The following is a 24656-nucleotide window of genomic DNA, read 5'->3' as shown; positions in this document are numbered from 1 at the left end:
ATGCACTGTTGCTTTAGTTATCCACCCTCTCAGGTTATTTCATTGGTAGCTAGCACCTGTAAGGAAGAGGACAATTAGGAAGCATGGAAAGAATTATAAAAATAATTTGGAAAAATTAGAGATTTATGCAGCTGTTCAGTAGCATCTTTGTAAGTAAATGAATATTTTTACTGATTCTCCTACTTAGATCTTGATGAATGCTCCCAGTCACCAAAACCATGCAACTTTATCTGCAAGAACTCAGAAGGAAGCTACCAGTGCTCATGTCCCCGTGGCTACATCCTGCAAGAGGATGGAAAGACATGTAAAGGTGAAGAAAGTTGTCGGTTACATAGGGATGTCAAGTGATTTTAAAAAATGAATCATGATTAATTGCACTGTTAAGCAAAATAGAATACCAGTTGTTTAAATATTTTTTGATGTTTTCTTCATTTTTAAATATATGGATTTCAATTACAACACAATACAAAGTGTACAGTGCTCACTTTGTATTTATATATGTGCATTGTAAAAAAAGTATTTTTCAATTCACCGAAGTACTGTAGTGCAATCTCTTTATAATGAAAGTTGAACTTACAAATGTAGAATTATGTAGAAAAAAACCTGCATTCAAAAATAAAACAATGTAAAATTTTAGAGCCTGCAAGTCCACTCATTTCTACTTTTTGTTCAGCCAATTGCTCAAAGAAGTTTGTTTACATTTGCAGAAGATAATGCTGTCCACTCCTTGTTTACAATGTCACCTGCAAGTGAGAACAGGCATTCTCATGGCACTGTTGTAACCAGTGTTGTAATATTTAAGTTCCAGATGCGCTAAAAATTCATATGTCCCTTCATACGTCAACTGCCATTCCAAGGAACATGCATCCATGCTGATGACAGGTTCTGCTCGATAACAATCCAAAGCAGTGCAGACTGATGCATGTTCATTTTCATTATCTGAGTCAGATGCCACCAGCAAACGGTTGATTTTCTTTTTTGGTGGTTCGTATTCTGTAGTTTCTTCATCAGTGTGTTGCTCTTTTAAGACTTCTGAAAGCATGCGCCACACCTCATCCATCTCAGATTTTGGAAGGCACTTCAGATTCTTAAACCTTGGGCCAAGTGCTGTAGCTATCTTTAGAAATGTCACACTGGTACCTTCTTTGTGTTTTGTCAAAGTGTCCTTAAAATGAATAACGGGCTGGGTCATCGTCTGAGACTGCTATAACATGAAATATATGGCAGAACGCAGGTAAAACAGAGCAGGGAACTCCCCCAAAGAGTTCAGTCACAAATTTACTTAAACACATTTTTTTAACAAGCGTCATCAGCATGGAAGCATGAAGGGTCATATGAATGTTTAGCATATCTGGCAGGTAAAGACCTTGCAATGCCAGCTACAAGAGTGCCATGCAAATGCCTGTTCTCACTTCCTGGTGACGTTGTAAATAAGAAGAGGGCAGCATTATCTCCCGTAAATGTAAACAAACTTGTTTGTCTTAGCGATTGGCTGAACAAGAATTAGGATTGAGTGGACTTGTAGGCTCTGTAGTTTAACATTGTTTTGTTTTTGAGTGCAGTTATGTAACAAAAACAAAATCTACATTTGTAAGTTTCACTTTCACGACAAAGAGACTACACTGCAGTACTTGTATAAGGTGAACTGAAAAATACTCTTTTGTTTATCATTTTTACAGTGCAAATTATAATAAAAATAATATATAATTTGATTTCAATTACAACACAGACTACAATGTACGTGAAAATGTAGAACATCCAAAGTGCTTAATAAATTTCAGCTGGTATTCTATTGTTTAACAATGTGTTTAAAAAATTTTAATTGAGATTAATTGACAGCCCTAATAAATACCCTCGACTCCAAGAGATGATAAAACAGCTGCAGCTCCCAGGGAAATCTCTGGTCCAAAGTCAGTGGTGATATAGAAGGTGGTATATGTTGTATGTCAGGTATAAGGGGTATACAACTTTCAGGAATTTGGCATTTGACTCAGTATGAAACAGGTATAAGTTGGCTTCGAAAAAAAAAAAGTAGAATGACTCAGAAAAAGACTTGCACCAATTCCAACTGCAGTAGGAAGCGAATGCTAATTTACCTTAGGTGCATGATGGTCAGAAAATGAGTGGCTGTAATGGTCCCTTGCTCTCCCGCTAGGAGGGAGGCCACTCAGGTTGGTCCTGTCTGGCCAGGACCAGAGTCCACAGGACAGCCAAGAGCCACAATGGGGCTAGACAATCACTAGTCACTGTCAGGCTTTAGCCTGGGTTTGAATGGCTCAAGCTGTCAGCCCTTAAACAGAGTCTATCAGGGCTGGCTTGGGTCTGGGTGGAGCTCAGGCAGCCAGCAAACAAACTGTTTATGGGGGTGAGCTGGTAAGGGAGGCTCCTTCCTCAGGGCTAGAGCTTCCCTGCACAGTGTAGGGAGTCAGCCACCCCAGGTTAGGGTGGCAGGGGGACGCAGGCCCACCCTACTCCACTGCGTCCCAGCCCAGGGCCCTGGCAGAGGCAGGATTGGCTGCCCCACATCAGTGGGGATCCAGCCACAACACGCCGACCAAGCCATGCCTGGCTCTGAAGCCGGCTGCTCCGTGGCTGCCCCTGAGCCGCTTCCTGCCTCCCTGGGGTTTGGTACCTGTAGCTTCAAGGCCTCTCTGGCTCCTCCAGGTACACGGCAGCAGGCACTCAAATAATCTTGTTTAAAGAGAACAAACATGGTTAAATCTTTTTCACTGAGTCTTACTAAGATACATCTCCTACTTTCAGATCTTGATGAATGTCAAACCAAACAACACAACTGCCAGTTCCTCTGTGTCAACACTCTTGGGGGCTTCACATGTAAATGTCCACCAGGCTTCACTCAACATCATACTGCTTGTATTGGTAAGAACACTTTAACACTAAGGGCATGTCTACACTATGAAATTAGGTCGAATTTATAGAAGTCATTTTTTTAGAAATCATTTTTATATAGTCAGTTGTGTGTCCCACACACAAAATGCTCCAAGTGCATTAAGTCGGCGGACTGCATCCACAGTACCAAGGCTAGCATCAACTTCCGGAGCGTTGCAATGTGGGTAGCTATCCCACAGTTCCCGCAGTGTCCGTCACCCATTGGAATTCTGGGTTGAGATCGCAATGCCTGATGGGGCAAAAACTGTGTCGTGGGTGGTTCTGGGTACATGTCAGCAGGCCCCCCTCTCCCTCCCTCCGTGAAAGCAATGGCAGACAATCGTTTTGCGCCTTTTTTTCCTGGGTTACCTGAGCAGACACCATACCACGGCAAGAATGGAGCCTGCTCCATTGTCACGTACGTCTCCTGGGTGCTGGCAGACGTGGGACTGCATTGCTACATAGCAGCAGCTTATTGCTTTTGGCAGCAGATAGTGCATTACGATTGGTAGCCATCGTTGTCATATTCCTGGGTGCTCTTTTAGCCAACCTCGGTGAGGTCGGTCAGGGCGCCGGGCCAGACATGGGTGTGACTCAGCCAGCTCATTCCCATCTTCTGCCAAGCACCCAGGAGATGACTATGGCTAGCAGTTGTACTGCACCATCTGCTGCCAGCCTAAGATGTAGAAGATAGATGGATCAAAACAAGAAATTGACCCGATTTGTTTTGTGAAATCAACAGCCTGCTAAGCCCAGGGTTTTGAGTTCAATCCTTGAGGGGGCCTTTCTGTGTGACGGTTGTTTGTGTTTCTCCTTGATGTAAAGCCACCCCTTTTGTTGATTTTAATTCCCTGTAAGCCATGTTGTCAGTCGCCCCTCCCTCCATCAGAGCAATGTCAGACAATTGTTTCACGCAAAACCAGGTGAGGAGGCAATGGCAGCACAGTGAGGAGAGGGACATGGTCATAGACTTCTCACAAAGTACGGGCCAGGCAATGTGCACATCATGCTGATGAGCTCTGCATGAGCTCTGCAAACACACTGGCCAAACAGGAAATGACATTCAAAAGTTTGCAGGACTTTTCTTGTCTACCTGGCCAGTGCATCTGAGTTGAGAGCACTGTCCAGAGTGGTCACAATGGAGCACTCTGGGATAGCTCCCGGAAGCCAATACCATTGAATTGTGTCCAAACTATCCCAAATTTGACCTGGCAAGGCCAATTTCAGTGCTAATCCCCTTGTCGGAGGTGGAGTAAAGAATTCGATTTAAAGAGCCCTTTATGTTGGAAAAAAAAGGGCTTCGTTGTGTGGACGGGGGTCCAGGATTAAATCGAGGTAACACTGCTAAATTCGCCTAATGTCGTAGTGTAGACCAGGCCTAAGTTTTCATACACTTCTCTTTGTTATAAAAAGAAGGGCAATACTTAATATGAGCCTTTTGATCTAATTATTTTGTACCACAGATTTAATATTAAATACACAGATTGAGTATTTTATTTCTCAGTAGTTCAAAAAGGCAGATAATTATGAAAAGCAAAAATACCTGAAGCTCATCTACAATAAGCATTTTGTAGTGACTATTCGTAGGTAGTTTCTAAATGTAACCACATGGAGACAGAGAAAATATTAAAAACTGACTTAAAAAAAAAGCAGTCAAAAACAGATTACAGAATTTTGTCTTTCCCTTGATAGCTACAGATGTCTTTAAAAACTTTAGCATATGTGTCTTACCAATTAAAGCTATCCTTATCTGTAGTGTACAGTGGGCCAAACATTCAAAAGACCATCCTCCTTTTTCCTCGCCCAGTCTGTACCTGTATTTTGCACCAGAGACTGAATCACAGTACAAGCTCAAATATTTGAGTACTTATGGCTCTAAATCTGCAAATGAAGTAATTAGACTTGCAAGTTTAGTAGGTGCAAACTACCCTGTATGTGTAACCTCTTAACCCCATCCCTTATGTACTTTCTTTCTCCCCCTGTACGTGTGTGTGTGTGTCTCTCTCTCTCTATATATATATATATATTTTTTTTTTTAAATCACTGCATTTTTTTTCTAGATAACAATGAGTGTGGTTCACAGCCATCACTTTGTGGATCAAAAGGAATCTGTCAAAACACTCCTGGAAGTTTCAGCTGTGAGTGTCAGAGAGGCTTCTCTCTGGATTCTACTGGATTAAACTGTGAAGGTAAATTTTGAAGGCCATACATTCTCTGCTAAGGCAGAAATCTGCAGTTCTCTCTTATGTGAGTAGTCATACTGAGGTCAAATGAAGTATTTGCGTGAGTTGTAGCATCAGGCCGTTAGCCTTAGAGCAGACATGAAAAAAAAAAGGAATGTAGTCAAGTAAATTGTCAAGACAAATCTTCTGATCCTACTGTTTTGTTATACATACTCACAGTTCAATTTGCAAGTAGTATCATAAGCAGAACTCTGAGTACTCTGCAGCACAAGGGGCACTAACTCCTAGCTGTAGCCTGCACATTCCATTGCTACAGTAATGCATACTATCTCCATAAAATACCCTTCATTCTCTCTCCCCCAACCTGCAAACACACCCAGTCTGTCTCATCATTGAAAATACTCAAAAAGACATGTCTGATTATTTCTAAAGCTAAGGTCTGGTCTACACTGAGGGGGCAGGAGGCGAATCTATCTAAGTTATGCAACTTCAGCTACATTATTCATGTAGCTGAAGTTGACGTACTTAGATCTACTCACCGCAGTGTCTTCACTGCAGTGAGTTGACTGCTGACACTCCCCCATCAACTCCACCTGCGCCTCTCACTCCAGTGGCATACCAGTGTCAACGGGAGAGCGTTCAGCAGTCGATTTATCACATCTAGATTAGACATGATAAATTGACTCCCACTGGATCAATTGGTGCCCATCGATACAGCGGGTAATGTAGACAAGCCCTAAAGTTTAAAGTTGTTATGCTCTCCAGGCTGCCTAGCTTTACTCCCCGAGTCTCAGGGTTCATGTTATCCAGGCAGCCCTGCTCAGAACCAGCTTCCCAGCCCCTCTTCCCATGTGCACCAAGGAAGTGGGGAGCAATTTATCTCCTCAGTTACTGCCCCTTTTTTTCTGGCAGCCTAACTGCTTGCCTACACTCCTGGGAGCAGCTGGACTCCAGTTCTGGCTCCATGGAGCAGTGAAAATATTTAAGAGGAAAATTTTGGTTTCAATTTTGCAACTCGAACAAATGTTCAGTTTGGAAATTGTCAAAACAGCACATTTTGAAATGGAAACATTTCTGTTTTCTGTTTCAAAACAAAGTTTACACAAATTACTCTAATTTTTGTAAATGATTTAAATTCAAGCAAAGTGTCAGTTGACCCAAACCAAATTTTTTTCCAATTTTCTGTTCACAAAAATATGGTACACCTCTACTTTGATATAACGCTGTCCTTGGGAGCCAAAAAATCTTACCGCCTTATAGGTGAAACCATGTTATATTGAACTTGCTTTGATCCACTTGAGTGCGCAGCCCTGCCCCCTCCCCCGGAGCACAGCTTTACCGCATTATATCCAAATTCGTGTTATATCGAGGTCGCGGTGTATTTCAACTTGCCGTCCCAATTCCAAATGGGAAAGCAATTTCCTGATGAGCTCTAACTGAAAACCAGTTCCTTTGTAGGAAAATTAGAACATAGGTGGCAGCTGCAGCCAGATCCCAACAGGGCAGCACAAGACAGCAAAGTGAAAAGTTCCACGGCAGAAATGCTGAATTTCTTGGAAAATCTTGGAAAAATGCCAAAGACCATCGCTATTATTTTAGGCTCTCCGCAGGCAACATTGCATCAGTTAATCTTAAAAAACTGAACAGATTATAATCTTCACAACCATAAGCACTAGAAACATTCTATTTTATATGAAAGTTGGGATTGTGAAGTACTTTTTCACAGGAATCTTGGAATATGCATGGCCCCTGGGGTAGGGTTTTAGCTTGAAATGTGAGACAATAAAACTTTTTAGAATATGATGAAAAGTGTTTTCCCAGTCACTGTTTATAAATGTCCAGAATGGGAAGAGTCGTACGTTAAGTTGTTCTAAACCAATGTTTCACCCCTTTTTTCTACAAGATAAATATCATGCAAGTGCTCTTTTTTGCTCACAGTGAATATGATGCTAGCCATTTATTTACACAGTGGTGGGGGTTTTACAGTGTAAATACCACACAATTACAAGGTAAATACACAAAAGCTACTGCAATTTAAAAAGACTGCAGTTCAATCACCACAAACAATATTTGAGTTTGGAGCACTGCAAGTCTGGCTCAAATTTTTGCAGATCACATGTAGTGAATTACATTTTTAATGGCAAGACAGAGAAATATAGTTGGGAGTTTGATATTCTAGTGAACACAGTATGCTTTCCGTGACATTTGTTAGATGGCTTACACTTGCTGTTAGGTGAAAATGTACATTTTTTTTAAAATAGGAGACTTTCATACAGGAGTGTTTTTCTTGCTTTCTCTTTTCCCTTATGGCCGTCCCCTCCACCTTTCTTCGCACATAGCCTCAGAACCTTGTAATTTGGCTTTCCTTACTGGGTATAGGTAGACAAATTAGACCACCTCTGTGTTTATCTTACATGTTTGTATTTCTAAGTGCCTTTCAGACTAGCAACAACAAAAGTCCTTGCAAACCTAGTTATTGGAAACTAGATGTATGCCCGAAGATTTCTACTTTAAACTTAGAAATCTAAATGGACACTGATCAGAGGGGTAGCTGTGTTAGTCTGGATCTGTAGAAAGTGACAAAGAGTCCTGTGGCACCTTATAGACTAACAGACATATTGAAGCATAAGCTTTCATGGGCGAATACCCACTTTGTCAGACGCATGGACACTGGTGTTCCAAAAACCATAATGAAAAACTAAGAATCCCTTGTGTGACTGGCAGTCTAGAAAGGTCTTGTCCCAATTCTGGGGGAAAGTCTGATAACATTATTTAATGATTCTAGATCTACAATTATTGTGCTATAATTTTAAGCATTTTGCATTTGTGGAAGTCTGCATAGCAGTCCTGCAAATTCCTGCACACTTCACTCACAACTGCCACTCGTAAGTTCACCTCTGTTGAAGCAAAACATCCCAGATGTCTTACTATGTTTAAAGGCTTTGTTTTCAATTCAGACAGCACACTGGAACATAGGCAAGAAGCTCTTAATGAAAGCTGCTTCAGTATGTTGTTTGCAATAAAAAAAAAGTGGATTTGCACCCCAGATGCACACAATGGTCATAAGGATAAAATTTCCAAAAACCACTCAAGTGACTTAAGAGCCTATATGCCTGACTCACTTTTGAAAAATGGGACAGACTCCTAAATTATATAAGCACTTCTCAAAATTTTATGGAGCTCCTGGACTCCAACCCTGCAGTTTGTCCTATACACATTCAATGTTTTTCAAGCCGCTGGATAGTCTATACAGCGATTACATAACTTGATAATCACACAATGGATGTAATAGTTATCTTAAGAAATATAGTTACTGAAGTAAAAAATCTTGAAGAGAACATCCGGATTGTGTCCTATAGAATCCAGTCCTGCCAGGAAACACTCAGCCCGTTGCAGGATCAGCTCCTATGCATGTATCCAATATTTACCAAACATACCATATGCAGTTATTGTGTATGGGCCCAGTCTTGCTACTCTTACTAAAGCAAATAGTTCCATAAACTTCATCTTGTCGGAGAAAAACAGAGTTCTCACTCTCAGGTTGGGTGCAGCAAGTCAGATACTTTATTATCTCTAGCAATTGCGTGGCGGGAGAGAGCTAAACAGGTGTCTCTCCAGGTAAACAATTACAGCAAGCATTTATACCTTTGTTACATACAATAATGGGCAACAGCTGCATTTTGTTTATACCTTTGTTACATACAATAATGGGCAACAGCTGCATTTTGTTTATATGTAGGTCATCCTGATATCTTATTTTTCTCACCTCTATTTAGACTACAGTCTACATTCCATACTTATCTAACACAAGGTCACAACAACTTCTCACACAATCCTCGCGTCTACACATCTTACCTTATTAGGGTTACAGCTAGCCTGACTCTTACTCACATAAGGGACCTGTTTGAATATGAAATCCCCTTCAAATCCCTGTCAGTTTTTCTCTACTTCCACAATCTGAATTTACTAGTGTGTGTAAGGAGCCAAATTATGGCTGCAACAACCACCCTCGGTGAAGAATCTTCTATGAATAAAGTATGGTCCTTTAATTATAGTTATTGAAATAAGTTGTGGGTGGTGGTGGGGTTGGTTTGCTTACTTGTCGGCGATTTGTGCAACCATTTCTTCCACATTTTGTTGGTTTCTTTTTTTTCTTTTTGGCAGATGTGAATGAATGCGATGGAAACCATAGGTGCCAACATGGCTGCCAGAACATTCTGGGTGGCTACAGATGTGGGTGCCCACAAGGGTACATTCAACATTATCAGTGGAATCAGTGTGTTGGTAAGAATAATTTCTTTTTGATGCAGTAGTCCAGAAGTTACATAACAATGATAAAATGCTCAGATTTTCAGAAACCCTATGAACATCTTTTAGGGTCAGTGGTACCTACTTCACTTTATTAAACTTGTGTAGGCCTTTTCTGACTTCTGAAGTTGAAAGGGGTATAGTTACATAAAATCATGTCAGCTGACTGTTACTGCCTTGCAATGGGAGGAAAAGACACAGAAATTCAAGATAATTTCCACGGAAGGCCTGTAAAGCCCTTACTGGGATATAGTTAGCACTTTAGTGCTTTACAGATATTGACTTAATAGACACAGATAACCACAAATGTACAAACCTTTCCATTGATATATACAGCAGCAACAGAAGCAAATGAAATTAAATAAAGACAAAGATTAACTATAAGGATTTCCCACACACACACTCAGGAATCTGTAAAACAGAATTAGCAAGAATACAATTAAAAAAACACGTTTTTCAAATACAAAGACAAATAGATGATGTGATCCATATTTCTTTTAATGGCAAGAAGGGAAGGAAAGATGATCAAATGTAAGGTCAGCAGTGCCCACTCAATAATATTTTTTGGAGAAAAACTTTTTTAAAAGTGGGGAGGGATGAAATTACGTATCATAAAAATATAACTTTACTTCTAAATCACAGATTCATATCTATCCCAAGGTTTATAATGAGTAAGAGATTTTTCCTGATGTAAAAATCCTGTCTGGAATGGATGGATGAAAGCAATGTGTCTTAATGTAAATTCTATAGCAATCTACATAAATGAGTACAAATGTCACCTCTCTGTGCTTTTTTAAAAACCATCCTGTAACAGGGATTAAAACAAATTGTAACAGATAGTTGCAAAAAGACCTACAGAAAACTAGTAAGCAATTCTGTATGATATTTCCATAAGGTTTACCATTTGACATCAGTTTGTTTGGTAATCTATGGCAGTAGTTTAACCCTTTTTTATTTGCGGATCCCTAAAATATTTCGAATGAAGGTATGGATCCCTTCTTAGATGTAGTCTGCAGACCCCCAGGGGTACCGCAGACCACAGTTTGAAAACCACTAATCTATGGTATAGGGAATGAGTTGGTGTCTTCAGTCTAGTAGAGAAGTTAAGAACTGATTGTGAATTACTAAAGAGGCAGTTATTCTAGCATCTGAAGTATTTTGGTTCAAAGTTCAAGTATATTGGCAGAGCAGTGCATATTCCACGGCCCATTCTCTATCTGTTCTCATAAGAAACAGAGGATATTAGCATCCAGGACAGTCAGGCCAATAGTTGCACAATTCACTTTTTAAAGAACCAAAGATGCATAGACTCATAGACTCTAGGACTGGAAGGGACCTCGAGAGGTCATCGAGTCCAGTCCCCTGCCCTCATGGCAGGACCAAATACTGCCTAGACCATCCCTAAGAGACATTTATCTAACCTACTCTTAAATATCTCCAGAGATGGAGATTCCACAACTTCCCTAGGCAATCTATTCCAGTGTTTAACTACCCTGACAGTTAGGAACTTTTTCCTAATGTCCAACCTAACTCTCTCTTGCTGCAGTTTAAGCCCATTGCTCCTTGTTCTATCATTGGAGGCTAAGGTGAACAAGTTTTCTCCCTCCTCCTGATGACACCTTTTTAGATACCTGAAAACTGCTATCATGTCCCCTCTCAGTCTTCTCTCTTCCAAACTAAACAAACCCAATTCCTTCAGCCTTCCTTCATAGGTCATGTTCTCAAGACCTTTAATCATTCTTGTTGCTCTTCTCTGGACCTTCTCCAATTTCTCCACATCTTTCTTGAAATGCGGTGCCCAGAACTGGACACAATACTCCAGTTGAGGCCTAACAAGTGCAGAGTAGAGCGGAAGAATGACTTCTCGTGTCTTGTTTACAACACACCTGTTAATGCATCCCAGAATCACGTTTGCTTTTTTTGCAACAGTTTCACACTGTTGACTCATATTAAGCTTGTGGTCCACTATGACCCCTAGATCTCTTTCTGCCATACTCCTTCCTAGACAGTCTCTTCCCATCCTGTATGTGTGAAACTGATTGTTCCTTCCTAAGTGGAGCACTTTGCATTTATCTTTATTGAACTTCATCCTGTTTACCTCAGACCATTTCTCCAATTTGTCCAGATCATTTTGAATTTTGACCCTGTCCTCCAAAGCAGTTGCAATCCCTCCCAGTTTGGTATCGTCCGCAAACTTAATAAGCATACTTTCTATGCCAACATCTAAATCGTTGATGAAGATATTGAACAGAGCCGGTCCCAAAACAGACCCCTGCGGAACCCCACTTGTTATACCTTTCCAGCAGGATTGGGAGCCATTAATAACTACTCTCTGAGTACGGTTATCCAGCCAGTTATGTACCCACCTTATAGTAGTCCCATCTAAATTGTACTTTCCTAGTTTATCTATAAGAATATCATGCGAGACTGTATCAAATGCCTTACTAAAGTCTAGGTATATCACATCCACCGCTTCTCCCTTGTCCACAAGGCTCGTTATCCTATCAAAGAATGCTATCAGATTAGTTTGACACGATTTGTTCTTTACAAATCCATGCTGGCTATTCCCTATCACCTTACCACCTTCCAAGTGTTTGCAGATGATTTCTTTAATTACTTGCTCCATTATCTTCCCTGGCACAGATGTTAAACTAACTGGTCTGTAGTTTCCTGGGTTGTTTTTATTTCCCTTTTTATAGATGGGCACTATATTTGCCCTTTTCCAGTCTTCTGGAATCTCCCCCGTCTCCCATGACTTTCCAAAGATAATAGCTAGAGGCTCAGATACCTTCTCTATTAACTCCTTGAGTATTCTAGGATGCATTTCATCAGGCCCTGGTGACTTGCAGGCATCTAACTTTTCTAAGTGATTTTTTACTTGCTCTTTTTTTATTTTATCTTCTAAACCTACCCTCTTCCCGTAAGCATTCAATATATTAGACATTCCTTCAGACTTCTCAGTGAAGACCGAAACAAAGAAGTCATTAAGCACCTCTGCCATTTCCAAGTCTCCCGTTACTGTTTCTCCCTCCTCACTGAGCAGTGGGCCTACCCTGTCCTTGGTCTTCCTCTTGCTTCTAATGTATTGATAGAAAGTCTTCTTGTTTCCCTTTATTCCCATAGCTAGTTTGAGCTCATTTTGTGCCTTTGCCTTTCTAATCTTGCCTCTGCATTCCTGTGTTATTTGCCTATATTCGTCCTTTGTAATCTGACCTAGTTTCCATTTTTTATATGACGCCTTTTTATTTTGTAGGTCACGCAAGATCTCGTGGTTAAGCCATGGTGGTCTTTTGCCACTTTTCTATCTTTCCTAACCATCGGAATAGCTTGCTTTTGGGCCCTTAATAGCGTCCCTTTGAAAAACTGTCAACTCTCCTCAGTTGTTTTTCTCCTCACTCTTGATTCCCATGGGACCTTACCTATCAGCTCCCTGAGCTTACCAAAATCCGCCTTCCTGAAATCCATTGTCTCTATTTTGCCATACTCCCTTCTACCCTTCCTTAGAATTGCAAACTCTATGATTTCATGATCACTTTCACCCAAGCTTCCTTCTACTTTCAAATTCTCAATGAGTTCCTCCCTATTTGTTAAAATCAAGTCTAGAACAGCTTCCCCCCTAGTAGCTTTTTCAACTTTCTGAAATAAAAAGTTGTCTGCAATGCAGTCCAGGAACTTATTGGATAGTCTGTGCCCCGCGGTGTTATTTTCCCAACATATATCTGGATAGTTGAAGTCCCCCATCACCACCAAATCTTGGGCTTTGGATGATTTTGTTAGTTGTTTGAAAAAAGCCTCATCCACCTCTTCCACCTGATTAGGTGGCCTGTAGTAGATTCCCAGCACGACATCACCCGTGGTTTTTACCCCTTTTAGCCTGACCCAGAGACTCTCAACACTTCCGTCTCCTATGTCCATCTCCACCTCAGTCCAAGTGTGTACATTTTTAATATATAAGGCAACACCTCCTCCCTTTTTCCCCTGTCTATCCTTCCTGAGCAAACTATACCCATCCACACCAACATTCCAGTCGTGTGTATTATCCCACCAAGTTTCAGTAATGCCAACAATGTCATAGTTGTATTTATTTATTAGCACTTCCAGTTCTTTCTGCTTATTACCCATACTTCTTGCATTTGTATATAGGCATCTAAGATACTGGTTTGATCCTGCCTCCCAGCTTTGCCCTGACCCTCCATTATCTCTGCTATTATAGCCCACGCTCCCTCCTGTTTCCGACCCATCTCGCAGGTCTTGTTCTCCACTTACCTGTGGGGTTTGCTCACCTGTCCCCGTCGAACCTAGTTTAAAGCCCTCCTTACTAGGTTAGCCAGTCTGTGCGCAAATAAGGCCTTTCCCCTCCTCGAAAGGTGAACGCCATCTCCGCCTAGCAGTCCTTCCTCGAATAGCATCCCGTGGTCGAGGAAGCCAAAGCCCTCCTGGCGACACCATCTTCGCAGCCAGGCATTCACCTCCACGATGCATCTGTCTCTGCCCGGGCCCCTACCTTCGACAGGAAGAATCGAAGAGAATACCACCTGCGCTCCAGCCCCGCACCCCCCCTGCACCCAAACTCCCTCCCTCTTAGTTAACTGGCATTTTTCACTTACCAGCACTCCCCCATTCCCCAGCATGCTGGATAAAACAAACCTTTTACTGTATATTGTAGATAAAAGAATCCAATAGCGTGCAAATAGGAAACTGGAGGATTGATAAATATTTCACAGTGGTTTTTTTTGTTTTGTTGTTGTTTTGTTTTTTTATACATTACAAGAATGGATATGCATTATAGGAAGAAATGGGAAATTTAAAAATAGTGTACAAATGACACCAAAAATGATTTTTAAAATATCAAAAGCTTCAATTTTGCAAAGCCAGACATCAGAACAGCAAGAAGCATGTAAAGAAATGGGACAGCAACAATGTTCAATTCAAGAGAATGCACTAGGATCTGGTAATGAGTACTCTAGATACCATTTGAAAGAGCTCTGAGAAACTTTCAGTATCTGGTGAGGAGTTATTTAACATCCTAAAAGGGAGCAGAAGAACCTAATAATGTGGGGAAACCTAATAAAAGTTCACTCACTTTAACCTCACTTGATTTAGTTATAGTCTAGCTATTCATGAACACTCCATTCATATGTGAAACCAGTTAGGTTCAAAAAGATTAGAGCTTAAGAGACCTTGTCAAAAAAATTTTGTGGGGATGGGGGAGGGATTTACCAAGAATTGAATCATTTCCATTGCTCTGCTGCTGCTTTTTGTAGAGCATGTTTGTCTCTCCAGTGGACATTTTGAGTCTATCATGATTGTCTATAGTTATTATGGCAATAGTTTGAGTCTCATTAAATTTTTAAATTGCATTTTCAACTATGGTAAAGAGTCATCTCATCATATGCTTTAAAATGACCTAATATAGATTTACAAACAGGATATATCAGAGGGAAGTGAAGGCAGAAAAAAGTGCTAAATTCATGACGATGTTTAAAACAAACAATCTTCTAAGTATTACTCGTACGCATTGCAATTTCAAAAATTATTTTTCTATGGAATCACTTCATGTGGTGCACCTCAATGTAAACGATAAGATTAACTTCTATTACATGGTAATTTGTTTGCATACCACACCTGCACAGACATGGAGAAATTCTTACTTTGTTACAAAAACAGCTTTTTCACCCTTGTTCATTTTGTTGCTGTGTATCTGATTTGGTTTCCTAATTAGGAAAGACATTCCACATATAAATGTCAGATCTAATTATATCAGAACACCACAACTTGGTTACAAATCTACCAAATGTGCTTTTGTTGGCAACATTCCAGCTCTGCTAAACATGGCAATAAAATACCCAATAAACTTGTGCCAAATGTAATTTCATGAAGCATTTTTAAAACCATGTGCTGTTTAGGATATTTTAATGAACAGAGATATAGTATATCTATATACATACTTTTAACTTGTTCATGCAGGATTTCTCTCCAGTGAGATACAAAGTAAATTGTGATCAAGGATTCTGGAGTCATGTTTAGTGAATATTGCCCTACCAATGTATCACACTCTCAGTGAGGAAAGAGCAAAGATGGCTTTGTGTTTTAAGGCACGGAATATTAAATTTCTGGTTGTGACTCGCAGTGTGTGTTTGAGTGGGTCAGTTATTTGCTCTGTGACTCAGTTCCCCAGCTGTAAAATGGGGATGTTAGTATTTCTATACCTCCCAAAGGTTTTATAAGGATAATCTTTGGGAAGCACTCCAATAATGCAATGATTGGGCTAGATACATACCTAGATAGACTGACTTCTGTATCCAATTGATGAACATTCGGTGACTTGTGCAACAATCCATGTGGCAGATCAGAATGACACTGCTGGCAGTCTTTTCTGAGAGAGAACCACCCAGTTTCCATAAAATCCAGATGAGGACAATTTAATTGATTATCCCCCAGTGTGCGCTCTTTTTACATAAGGGTTTACTAATACTCTTCTCCACCACAGACTAATCCTCACCTAATAGTACCCTAGGGGAAACAGTGGAAATTTGAGTTTCTTACTTCCAAAATACAGAGTTGAGGGCCTCCGAAGCATTTGAAACCTAGCTACTGTCAGAGACAGAATACTGGACTAGATGGATCCGTGGTGTAGCAATTTCTATGAGGGAGGCTGAGCCTGGGCTAAAGTTGAATGTCACGGGGAGAGAGGAGGCTTACAGCTTGCATTTATAGTCAGAGTTGTAAATTGGGAAGGACTACATTTGGTACATGCCCAGGCCCTGTGTGGGGCATTAGAAATTCTAACAATAAATATTTTCTCTCCCTGGAAATCGTAAGCTGTTTATGACTACAACCTGCCATGACGGTATCTTCTCATCTGGATAAACAATCTTTTGTTTTGCTTATTAGATGAAAATGAATGTACCAACCCTAATGCTTGTGGCACCGCTTCCTGCTACAACACACTCGGAAGTTACAAGTGTGCCTGTCCATCTGGATTTTCTTATGACCAGTTCTCTAGTGCATGCCATGATGTGAATGAGTGTTCCTCCACTAAAAACCCCTGCAATTATGGCTGTTCCAACACAGAAGGTGGTTATCTCTGTGGCTGCCCTCCTGGATACTACAGAGTAGGACAAGGGTGAGTCTCTTTCTCCCTCTCACAAACCCCCTTCCTCCCTAACACTTATGATGATTGTATAACACATTATAATAAGTGGTCACCATAAAAAAGTAAGAGCTGCAGAAAACTCAGTTGGCAACAGAACTAGTGCAGGAGCAAACAGGGCCTCCAACACCTCTGCATGCTACGGTCCATACAACCCTATGGCAGTCTCTACAGTAGGCCTGAAGAAAATGGAGGCAAAGGCAAGCCAGGAAATGGAGCAAGGCCAGTGCATTTGGAGCCATGCAGATCCACTGGCCTGACCTGCCTTGCAGGGTCATGTAGTAGGCCACGGTTGCTGCAGAAGTCACTGAGGAGACACTGCACCAGTGCTTGTGCCTTGCCTCTGGGTTAGGGTAAGAATTCCAAGCCTATCTGCATAATTCTTTTGTGTACTACCCATGTACTTAGGTTGTGCGTAAGAACAAGGAATTGCCCTTATATATCTCTGGTACATAGGAAACTAAGTATGGGTTTGTGTGTGTTCACTGCAAAATAGCATCATTTTACATCTAGCATATGAGCAAAATTAAGTAATAGCTTTGATTCCTCTTTTGATGGCAGTATATTGTGTATTTGGAGCACTTTCCCAAATAGTACAGGGGATATACCTCATCTAACTGTACCATTCTTTCGAAGTAACATCTTTACAATGATTAGTAAGGAATTTCTATTGCACTGATCAACCCAAAGACGAAGCAGAAAAGAGAGAGAATGAATAATTCAAACTGAATATAATAGCCCATTGGCCTGAAATAGTAGTCAGAACATTTACTTTGGATGCCAAATGTCCTGTTGGGGACATATTCTTTGTAATGTATTAGTGTTCTGTGTTTTGAAAATTACGGAGCTCTATAATGGTCCCTGGCAACAGATAACCATCCTTTGTTGAGCATGTTACATTATACAGCAGAAATTTTAAAATATTATTCCACAGACATCTTGGGCAGAAATGGAGATATTGTGTAACAGTGTAAGGGGTTATGTGGGCTTACCTCCATCTAAATAAGAACATAAAACTGAAGTGAAAAGAAAAATGTTATCTGTCTATGAACATTTTGAGAACTGGGTCACTCATATGATCATCCCTATTCAACAGCCATTGTGTCTCAGGAATGGGATTTAACAAAGGCCAGTACCTCCCTCTGGGTGGAGATTTAGATGAAGAAAATGCTTTGTCCCCTGAAGCATGTTATGAATGCAAAATCAATGGCTACGCCAATAAAAACAGCAGGAAGAAAAGAAGTGTGAATGAAACGGAGCAAGCAGAGGTGAGTGAATACCGTAATGAACTAGCTGATAGGTATACTTAAAAGTCTTGGAATCAGAACTACTCATGGTATGTCAAACACTACACAGCTGTCACAAGGAGGAGTGAAGTTCTATCACCATAGTCATCTTGAAGTTCCAGATGACTATCCTGTACAGCATTCTGTAGTCACAACAGTGCAGGCTTATCTGGCCATTGAGTTTTTACAAGATGATTAGCTTCTAAACCTGAGCTATTTGTATATGTGTTTAAGGGTAAATTAATCATATTGTGATGTAATTGCCAATACCAGAGAACCATACTTCTGGATCACACTCAAGATTTTCCTTACATGTTAGTGTATTTCTGACAAATGGAGATGGGGATCAATGGTCGACTCCCACCATAGGATGTATTTGGGGCATGTCCCCTTGTTGTTGTCAATTTTTACTGTAGCAAGAAGCCTTAGGGCAAAAGCAAATCTGTTAGGTTACATAGCGCCAGTTTGGGAGACAGGCTGCCCGTTGCAGTGTGTACTACTCAAGAGCTTCCCCCTACCCTTACAACATCATGCAGCAAATCAGTGGTTATCTGCATTACAGGATGTTGTTCTATGGCAGTAATCCAACTGCTGAAAGCTGCAGTAATGAGAAAGTATTGATTTGTTTTTTAAAAAAAACAGCAACCAAGAGATATAAATCTTCTCATAGTTTTTACAAGGGCTCTGATTGAAGATGAAAAGCATTATGGATGATTAAGATAAGTTTTTACTGCTAGATTTACATATGGTAGTAGTGACTAAGTTTCTTACATAAGCAAACTCTGGCGCTCCTCAGCCAGACCACCACCCTGACACAAGGAGTTAGCATTTCCACTCTCTGGTCCACAAAAGGTTGATCATACCATGGAAGTGGCCTCCACCACTTCCGGAGAGGAAGGCTGTTGCACAGCACTCGACAGCATTGTTCAAATGGATCAGCTTCTATGGCAGTTTCTGAAGAGCTTGTTAGTGCTGCCATCCCTGCCTTACAAGGGGTTGTGTGTGGACTTGGCATAGGTACCAGAAAGTAGAATGTGGAATGAAAACATCTGAATTTTACCTAAATATCTCAGACGTCCACAAAAGGCCCTCCTCTTCGCTAATATAAAACAAGTTATTGCTAAAGAGTCCCATTAAATAGTGGCAGAAAGAAGAGAATGAATTTCCTCATTTATATCTGAGGGAGGGGGTCGTATCGGTTAGCCACATTAACAATTGTAAGAGAAAAGTGGTTTCTTGCACTTGATACATCTGATGTACAAATAGTTACCTGGTGACAGTATAGTACCCCTAGGTCATTACTTCACTCTTATCTAGTGTGTTCATCTTGTTACCAGGCTATCCAGTTATTTATGTTCCATTCATGGCAGTGGAACATACAAGCACCCTCCAAATAAAGTAAAAAATTCCCTCATACAGCATTAATTTCTCATTTAGTTCACTGTACCCTAGTCTTGTTACTATAGCTCTCACATGGCAGTAAGCCATATTGTTATTTGGTACTATTAGCCTTATGTGAAATCCCCTAATTTCACTTCGGAATTTTCACAGCAAACAAAGTTTTTTCTTTTCTTGTCTTTTTTTTTTTTTAACAAAATCTAAGTTGGGATCATCTGCGTCCTGTTGGCAAGCAGCATGCCTGAGGTTCAGTGAACAACTTGTCGCAGCACTTGCAGCCACCCTCAATTTGCTTTACTTAACCACAGATTTAATCTACAGTGCATAATGGTATGTAGTGTGATAGGATTTGACCCTTTTTGAGGGCATCCTGTTCCCAGTTATAGATGCAAAAGGACTTGAACCAGTGAAGTTCTGCTGTGCAGCAGAGTGAGAACAGTGGTACCCCAGTCATTTCCTGAGAAGTAAAGATCTATCGAAAAAGAGAGAAGCAAGGAAAAGGCTTCCCAAAGAAGTCGCAGTCTTTTATAGCTCTTCCATTACATGAAGAACAATTTTCACCTACAATCACTGGCCTTTTGTTACAACAAAGCAATTAAATAAATTTATTTTTTCCCCCCTTATATGTATTCACATCAAACACACTGGGACAAATTCATGCCTGTAGTCACTCCATTTGTGTTACATCAAAGCAAAAATTTCCCCCTTTGCACTACTAGCAAATTAATCCTCCCAGATTTTTTTTTTTTGACTGCACTTATCACTGTCAGCTGCTGAACATAGTTTCTCATAATGCCGGGATGTAGACTCTCACTGAAGCTTCTATACAGAAAACATTCTTCAAAGAACTTCCATATGAAAGATTATGGAACCCTGAACCACTATACTGGAAGTATGATCACGTATTTAGAACAAGTTGGAAAGTGGGATACTTCTCATTTCTTTCTGCAGAGTTAAACCAGGATTTTTTTTGGAGCAAGCATGAAATTATGTAAACTCTGAGGCAAGATTGAAATCTGAGCCCTTTGTGGACTTGAGTTTTTACAGAATAATTAAAGAAGCCTTAAAGATTTACAGGGTGTATTATGTGGAACTGAGTAGTTCTCCCAGCTGGAAAGGATTTATAAATGGCTTCTTTCACAGCTGCAGTTTTTGAGAGAGGAATTAAACTGTTACTAATCAAACTCATTAACTTGCATTGCTTTAGGAATAATATAGAGCATGTGTGTCTCTCTCCAACTATCCTTTCCTTCTCTTTCACTTCAGATCGAGCTGATTAGCTTGGAAAGCTTAGACACTGACTCTCCTTTGAAGATGAGGCTGAACTTCTCTGGACTTGGTAACAAAGAACATATTCTAGAACTCATGCCAGCTATACAGCCCCTTACGAACCATGTCCGCTACGTCATCTCCCACGGCAATGACTACGGCATCTTTCAAATCCATCAGAGGGATGGACTTAGTTATCTGCACACAGCTAAGAAAAAGTCAGTGCCTGGCACTTACACACTGGAAATCACTAGCATTCCTCTATACAAGAAGAAGGAGCTAAAGAAACTGGAAGATAGTAATGAGGACAACTACCTCCTAGGAGAGCTTGGAGAAGTGCTCAGAATGAGACTGTGGATTGAACTCTATTAGCCACCCCTTCTAGACTTAATCCAGTTCTTGAATCACTTCTGTTCATCTATTTATCCACCTGAGCATGTCTATTTTTCAAAAGCTTTAAGGAGTCAATGACTTAAAAGAAAAAAAAAATCTATCTTTCCATCCTGCCAAGACTGCAGAATGACCCTTGCAGGAGGAATGACTGACTCTGCCATGGTCAAAAGTTTGATTACAAGGGCAACCATGGTTACTGTATCCTTTATATAACCTCAATTTAAAGTATATTAAAACTAAAGTTCAAGAGGTCAACACATGGCACTAAATGGCACAAAAATGTGAACAATTTTTTCCTGTTAGCAGTCTGTAACACTTTGGGTATTTTGCTATAGGTGCTAATTAAAAAATATAGATGTTTATTTATTTTAATGCAGTAATATATGGAGAAATTACAAACTATGTAAACAAAAGGGAAACATTTGTTTCTTTAGATTTATAAATTTTAGAGGTATTCTTAAAAAAAAATCCAGTAGATTTGAAAAAAGCTTCCTTTTGTTTGTGTGCCAGTTGTCCAAATACTTTAAAAATATATTTCCATGCTATTACCAGTGCTCTTTCAGCTCTGATACCATCCTCTAAAAGACACTGAAAAGTATGCTTCAAAAACATTGAGTATTCAAAAAAAGTTTTAAATGACTAGAATTACAATATTAGGCTCTGTAAAGGTGATCATATTTCACTGCCAGTCACTGGGACTATATTCTGTATCAGCCACATGAAATAATGGAAGCTGAGGCACAATCACTGTAGCAAAATACCTTGACTGCTTGTGATACCATTAGCATTGCAGGTCAACCTGTACTGTATTTCCTTCCGATAACCTCAAGGTACCACATGTGCTACCACAACACCTCATTCTCACAAAAGGTGCTTTACATACTTGCATTACTGTAGGCAGCTGAAGAAAAAAAAAAGTCTTTCCTTTGAAAGGAACACCTGATGTTTCACTCTGGTGCTGGCTTGGATTAATGGTGCATTTACTAGGATTGAGCTGTTTCAGGACTGCCATATGTGCAAACTAATTATGCAGTGCAGACCAGGAAAATATATTTGAAATCATTTTTTTAGAACTTTCATTAATACTGTAGTTATACACCATATGCCTCATTTTATCCTAGCCTATTTTGTAAGAAAGATGTTTGTACATGACATTTAGTTTTCTTTAGCTTTTTTTTTTTTAATGTTGTACCATTCTGTGTTACATGTATGTCGCCGTGGTGCTTTTTTTTTTTTTTGACAGCTGGTGCCTGTAACTCGTCATAGAACAGAACCTCATTATGTGAATTGCCAAAGCACATGCAGACTCCAGGTTTATTTCAGTCATGTAGCTGTTCTGATCAAAGATTAGTTACAAGTTACACTCTGAGTTTTGGGGAAAGAGAACCCTCCTAAATCAACTGTTTGTGAGGTTTTTTTTTTATTTGTAGATCTGTATCACTATGACAACACTTTTCTTGCAATAAAGCTTATTTGGGGGTAGGTGTCTTGAATTGTTCATGTATTTTAAAGAGAAAATCTGCCTAACTGTATTGTAGGATGGTGTCACTAATGAAGGGCAGAAACAGCAGTCAGTGTAGGTGCATTCTTCCCTGGCTGGATACTAACTAGGTTCTTCAGGGCACGCTGAGGAACTATGCTAAATATTCTGTCCTGGCACAGTGATGAATTAAATTTATCACACAACATTAGAAAAACCTAGAAGATCCTAAGTCTGTTTCCCTTATACTGCTATACACTGGGAGTAACTCCAGTGAAATCCCATACTGACTTGCAACCTTTGCCTATAAACTCAGGGTGCAGTATTTGACCACTGCAATCTCAATTATTTTTAAATAATGCTTCATAAGTAGTACAACATTCATTATTAAATGCAGTGTCCTAGAATCAGATGGCTAGATTCATAAAGAAACTTGGATGCTTACGTCCCAATATCAGGCACCCCTAGTAACAACAAAACCCCACTTCATCTGCCCAAAGGGGTGGCAGGGTTTGAACAGGGATCTCTCTCTTCCTCAGGCATTGGAAAGTACTTGAAGCAGGGGCTCCCACATCCCAGATGAGATTCCTAACTCCAGGGCTAAAAGGCAGGAGGAAGGTCCCCCACCCTCTTGCAAAACAGTACATAGGCACCTAACTTAGAGGGCTAACAGCTGAGAATCCCAAGCAGAAATGCACACCTCCCACAAGTGCAGGTTAGGTGCTGTACTCCCTGAGAAGAGTCAGGGTTAGGACACATCCCTCCCCTCAGTATCTCTCACTGGCTACCTTAGGCAGGGAGCTGCCTAATGTCCTGGCTTTTGTGAATCTCATTTTAGAGGTCTGTCTTATTCACTGTATAAGGAGCCTAACTTAGGCTTTCTAAATCTCAGTGATTTTCTAGGCACCAGCATCCTAACTTTAACACAGTCTCCTTCAGGAATCTAACCCAGAGCCTCCTGAGCCAACAACAAGACCATTCCCAAAGACTCCATTCCAGATTTTACACAGAGCAAGTGCATACTAGGTTACGTTTGGTGCTTTAGATAATACTATCCAGCCATGTGTTTATGTTCCATCAATTGTAACATCAGCAGGGATGGAGGAAAGCAACAGCATGGGACAGAGTACTGGACCAAGAATCAGGAGACCTGGATTCTGTTACTGTCTTACACTTTTACCCTGGGTAAGTTACAGAGTTCATCTACATAGAGAAGCTATTGTGAAAGAGGCTGAATGGGAATTTAAAGTACAATAGCTTCCCGTGAGGATACTCATTCTGCACTGAGATTGCCTTTTTTGCACTGTAGCTTAATCCAGCTCCAAAAGTGGATTAAGCTAAACTGCACACAGACACTTCGTCTACATGGCAGGAAAAAAAAATGTGTGTTCTTAACTTGAGTTTGCTAACTGGGGTTTAAGAAATGGCAGTGAAGACAACAGCTCAGCTTTTAACTTTGGCTAGCAGTTCAGGGACTGAACTTCTACTAACAAGCTGAGCTGCCGTATCTTCACTGCCATTTTTTAAACCCCAATTAACATTTTTCCCTGCAGCGTAAGCATATTCTCTATGCGGAATAGGAGTGTCCACAGCGCAAGCTATTCCAGGCAACTTCCCCATGTAGCTAAGATCTTAAACCCTGTAGCTCAGATTTCTCAGTCACTGAAGTACAAATGACTTCAATGGAAGATGAAGAGACTCCACAGCTTGCAGTATTCGCTCTACTTACCCTCACTGCTACTCAGAGAGAAATGGCACTATACAAATCAAAGCTATGCTGTGATAAAAGCCAAGTTCCATGGTTATTCCTACATTAGGCGTCTAATTCAGTAGTATTTAACTGGTCATTTCTTTTCCCTACGTGTACCATTTATTTCTAATATAAGATACTGAATGGAATCAGTACCACCACATAGTAAAATAACACCGTAATATACTGCATGAACAATGAGAACATTAAATTGCTCTTCCCAAGTGTTGGCACTAATGCTATTTGCAGATTAAGTAAAAGTCATGACAAGTTTAAGAAATCATGCATTTAAATTTAACTCCAGGGGAAATAAAGAACCAGGAAGTACGGTATAACAACTGTTCCCAATATTACCTTTTGCCAATTAGCTGCAAAGAATGATTGAGCTATTACTCTTGGGATAGTCTTCCTTAAAATGTGCATGTGTTCAGATCCATGTGGCACTAGTAAGTACTGCAGTATAAATTACCTGGAACCAAAAACAATGAGGAGTCCTTGTGGCACCTTAGAGACTAACACATTTACCTGGAACCAGTTTTTTAACACT

General features: G+C 40.3%; 1 protein-coding gene across 4 annotated transcripts in view; it reads left to right on the top strand.

The window, feature by feature from the left end:
- FBN2 (fibrillin 2) overlaps positions 1-22429 on the top strand; it is a 265113-nt gene extending 242684 nt beyond the window's left edge. For 3 of the 4 annotated variants that reach the window (XM_050945536.1, XM_050945537.1, XM_050945535.1), the window contains 7 exons: positions 188-310; positions 2764-2880; positions 4950-5078; positions 9237-9356; positions 16275-16506; positions 17630-17801; positions 20484-22429. In XM_050945536.1, coding sequence (XP_050801493.1) covers positions 188-310; positions 2764-2880; positions 4950-5078; positions 9237-9356; positions 16275-16506; positions 17630-17801; positions 20484-20858 — 1268 coding nt within the window. In that variant the 3' untranslated portion in view covers positions 20859-22429. Of the gene's footprint in view, positions 1-187; positions 311-2763; positions 2881-4949; positions 5079-9236; positions 9357-16274; positions 16507-17629; positions 17802-20483 lie in introns of those variants that run through there. The other variant, XM_050945538.1, reaches the window with a different exon arrangement.
- Positions 22430-24656: the final 2227 nt, after the last annotated feature.

The sequence above is a fragment of the Gopherus flavomarginatus genome, chromosome 3 (genome assembly GCF_025201925.1).
Source record: "Gopherus flavomarginatus isolate rGopFla2 chromosome 3, rGopFla2.mat.asm, whole genome shotgun sequence".
Classification (NCBI taxonomy): Eukaryota; Metazoa; Chordata; order Testudines; family Testudinidae; genus Gopherus; species Gopherus flavomarginatus.
This window is presented reverse-complemented; position numbering and strand designations above follow the sequence as displayed.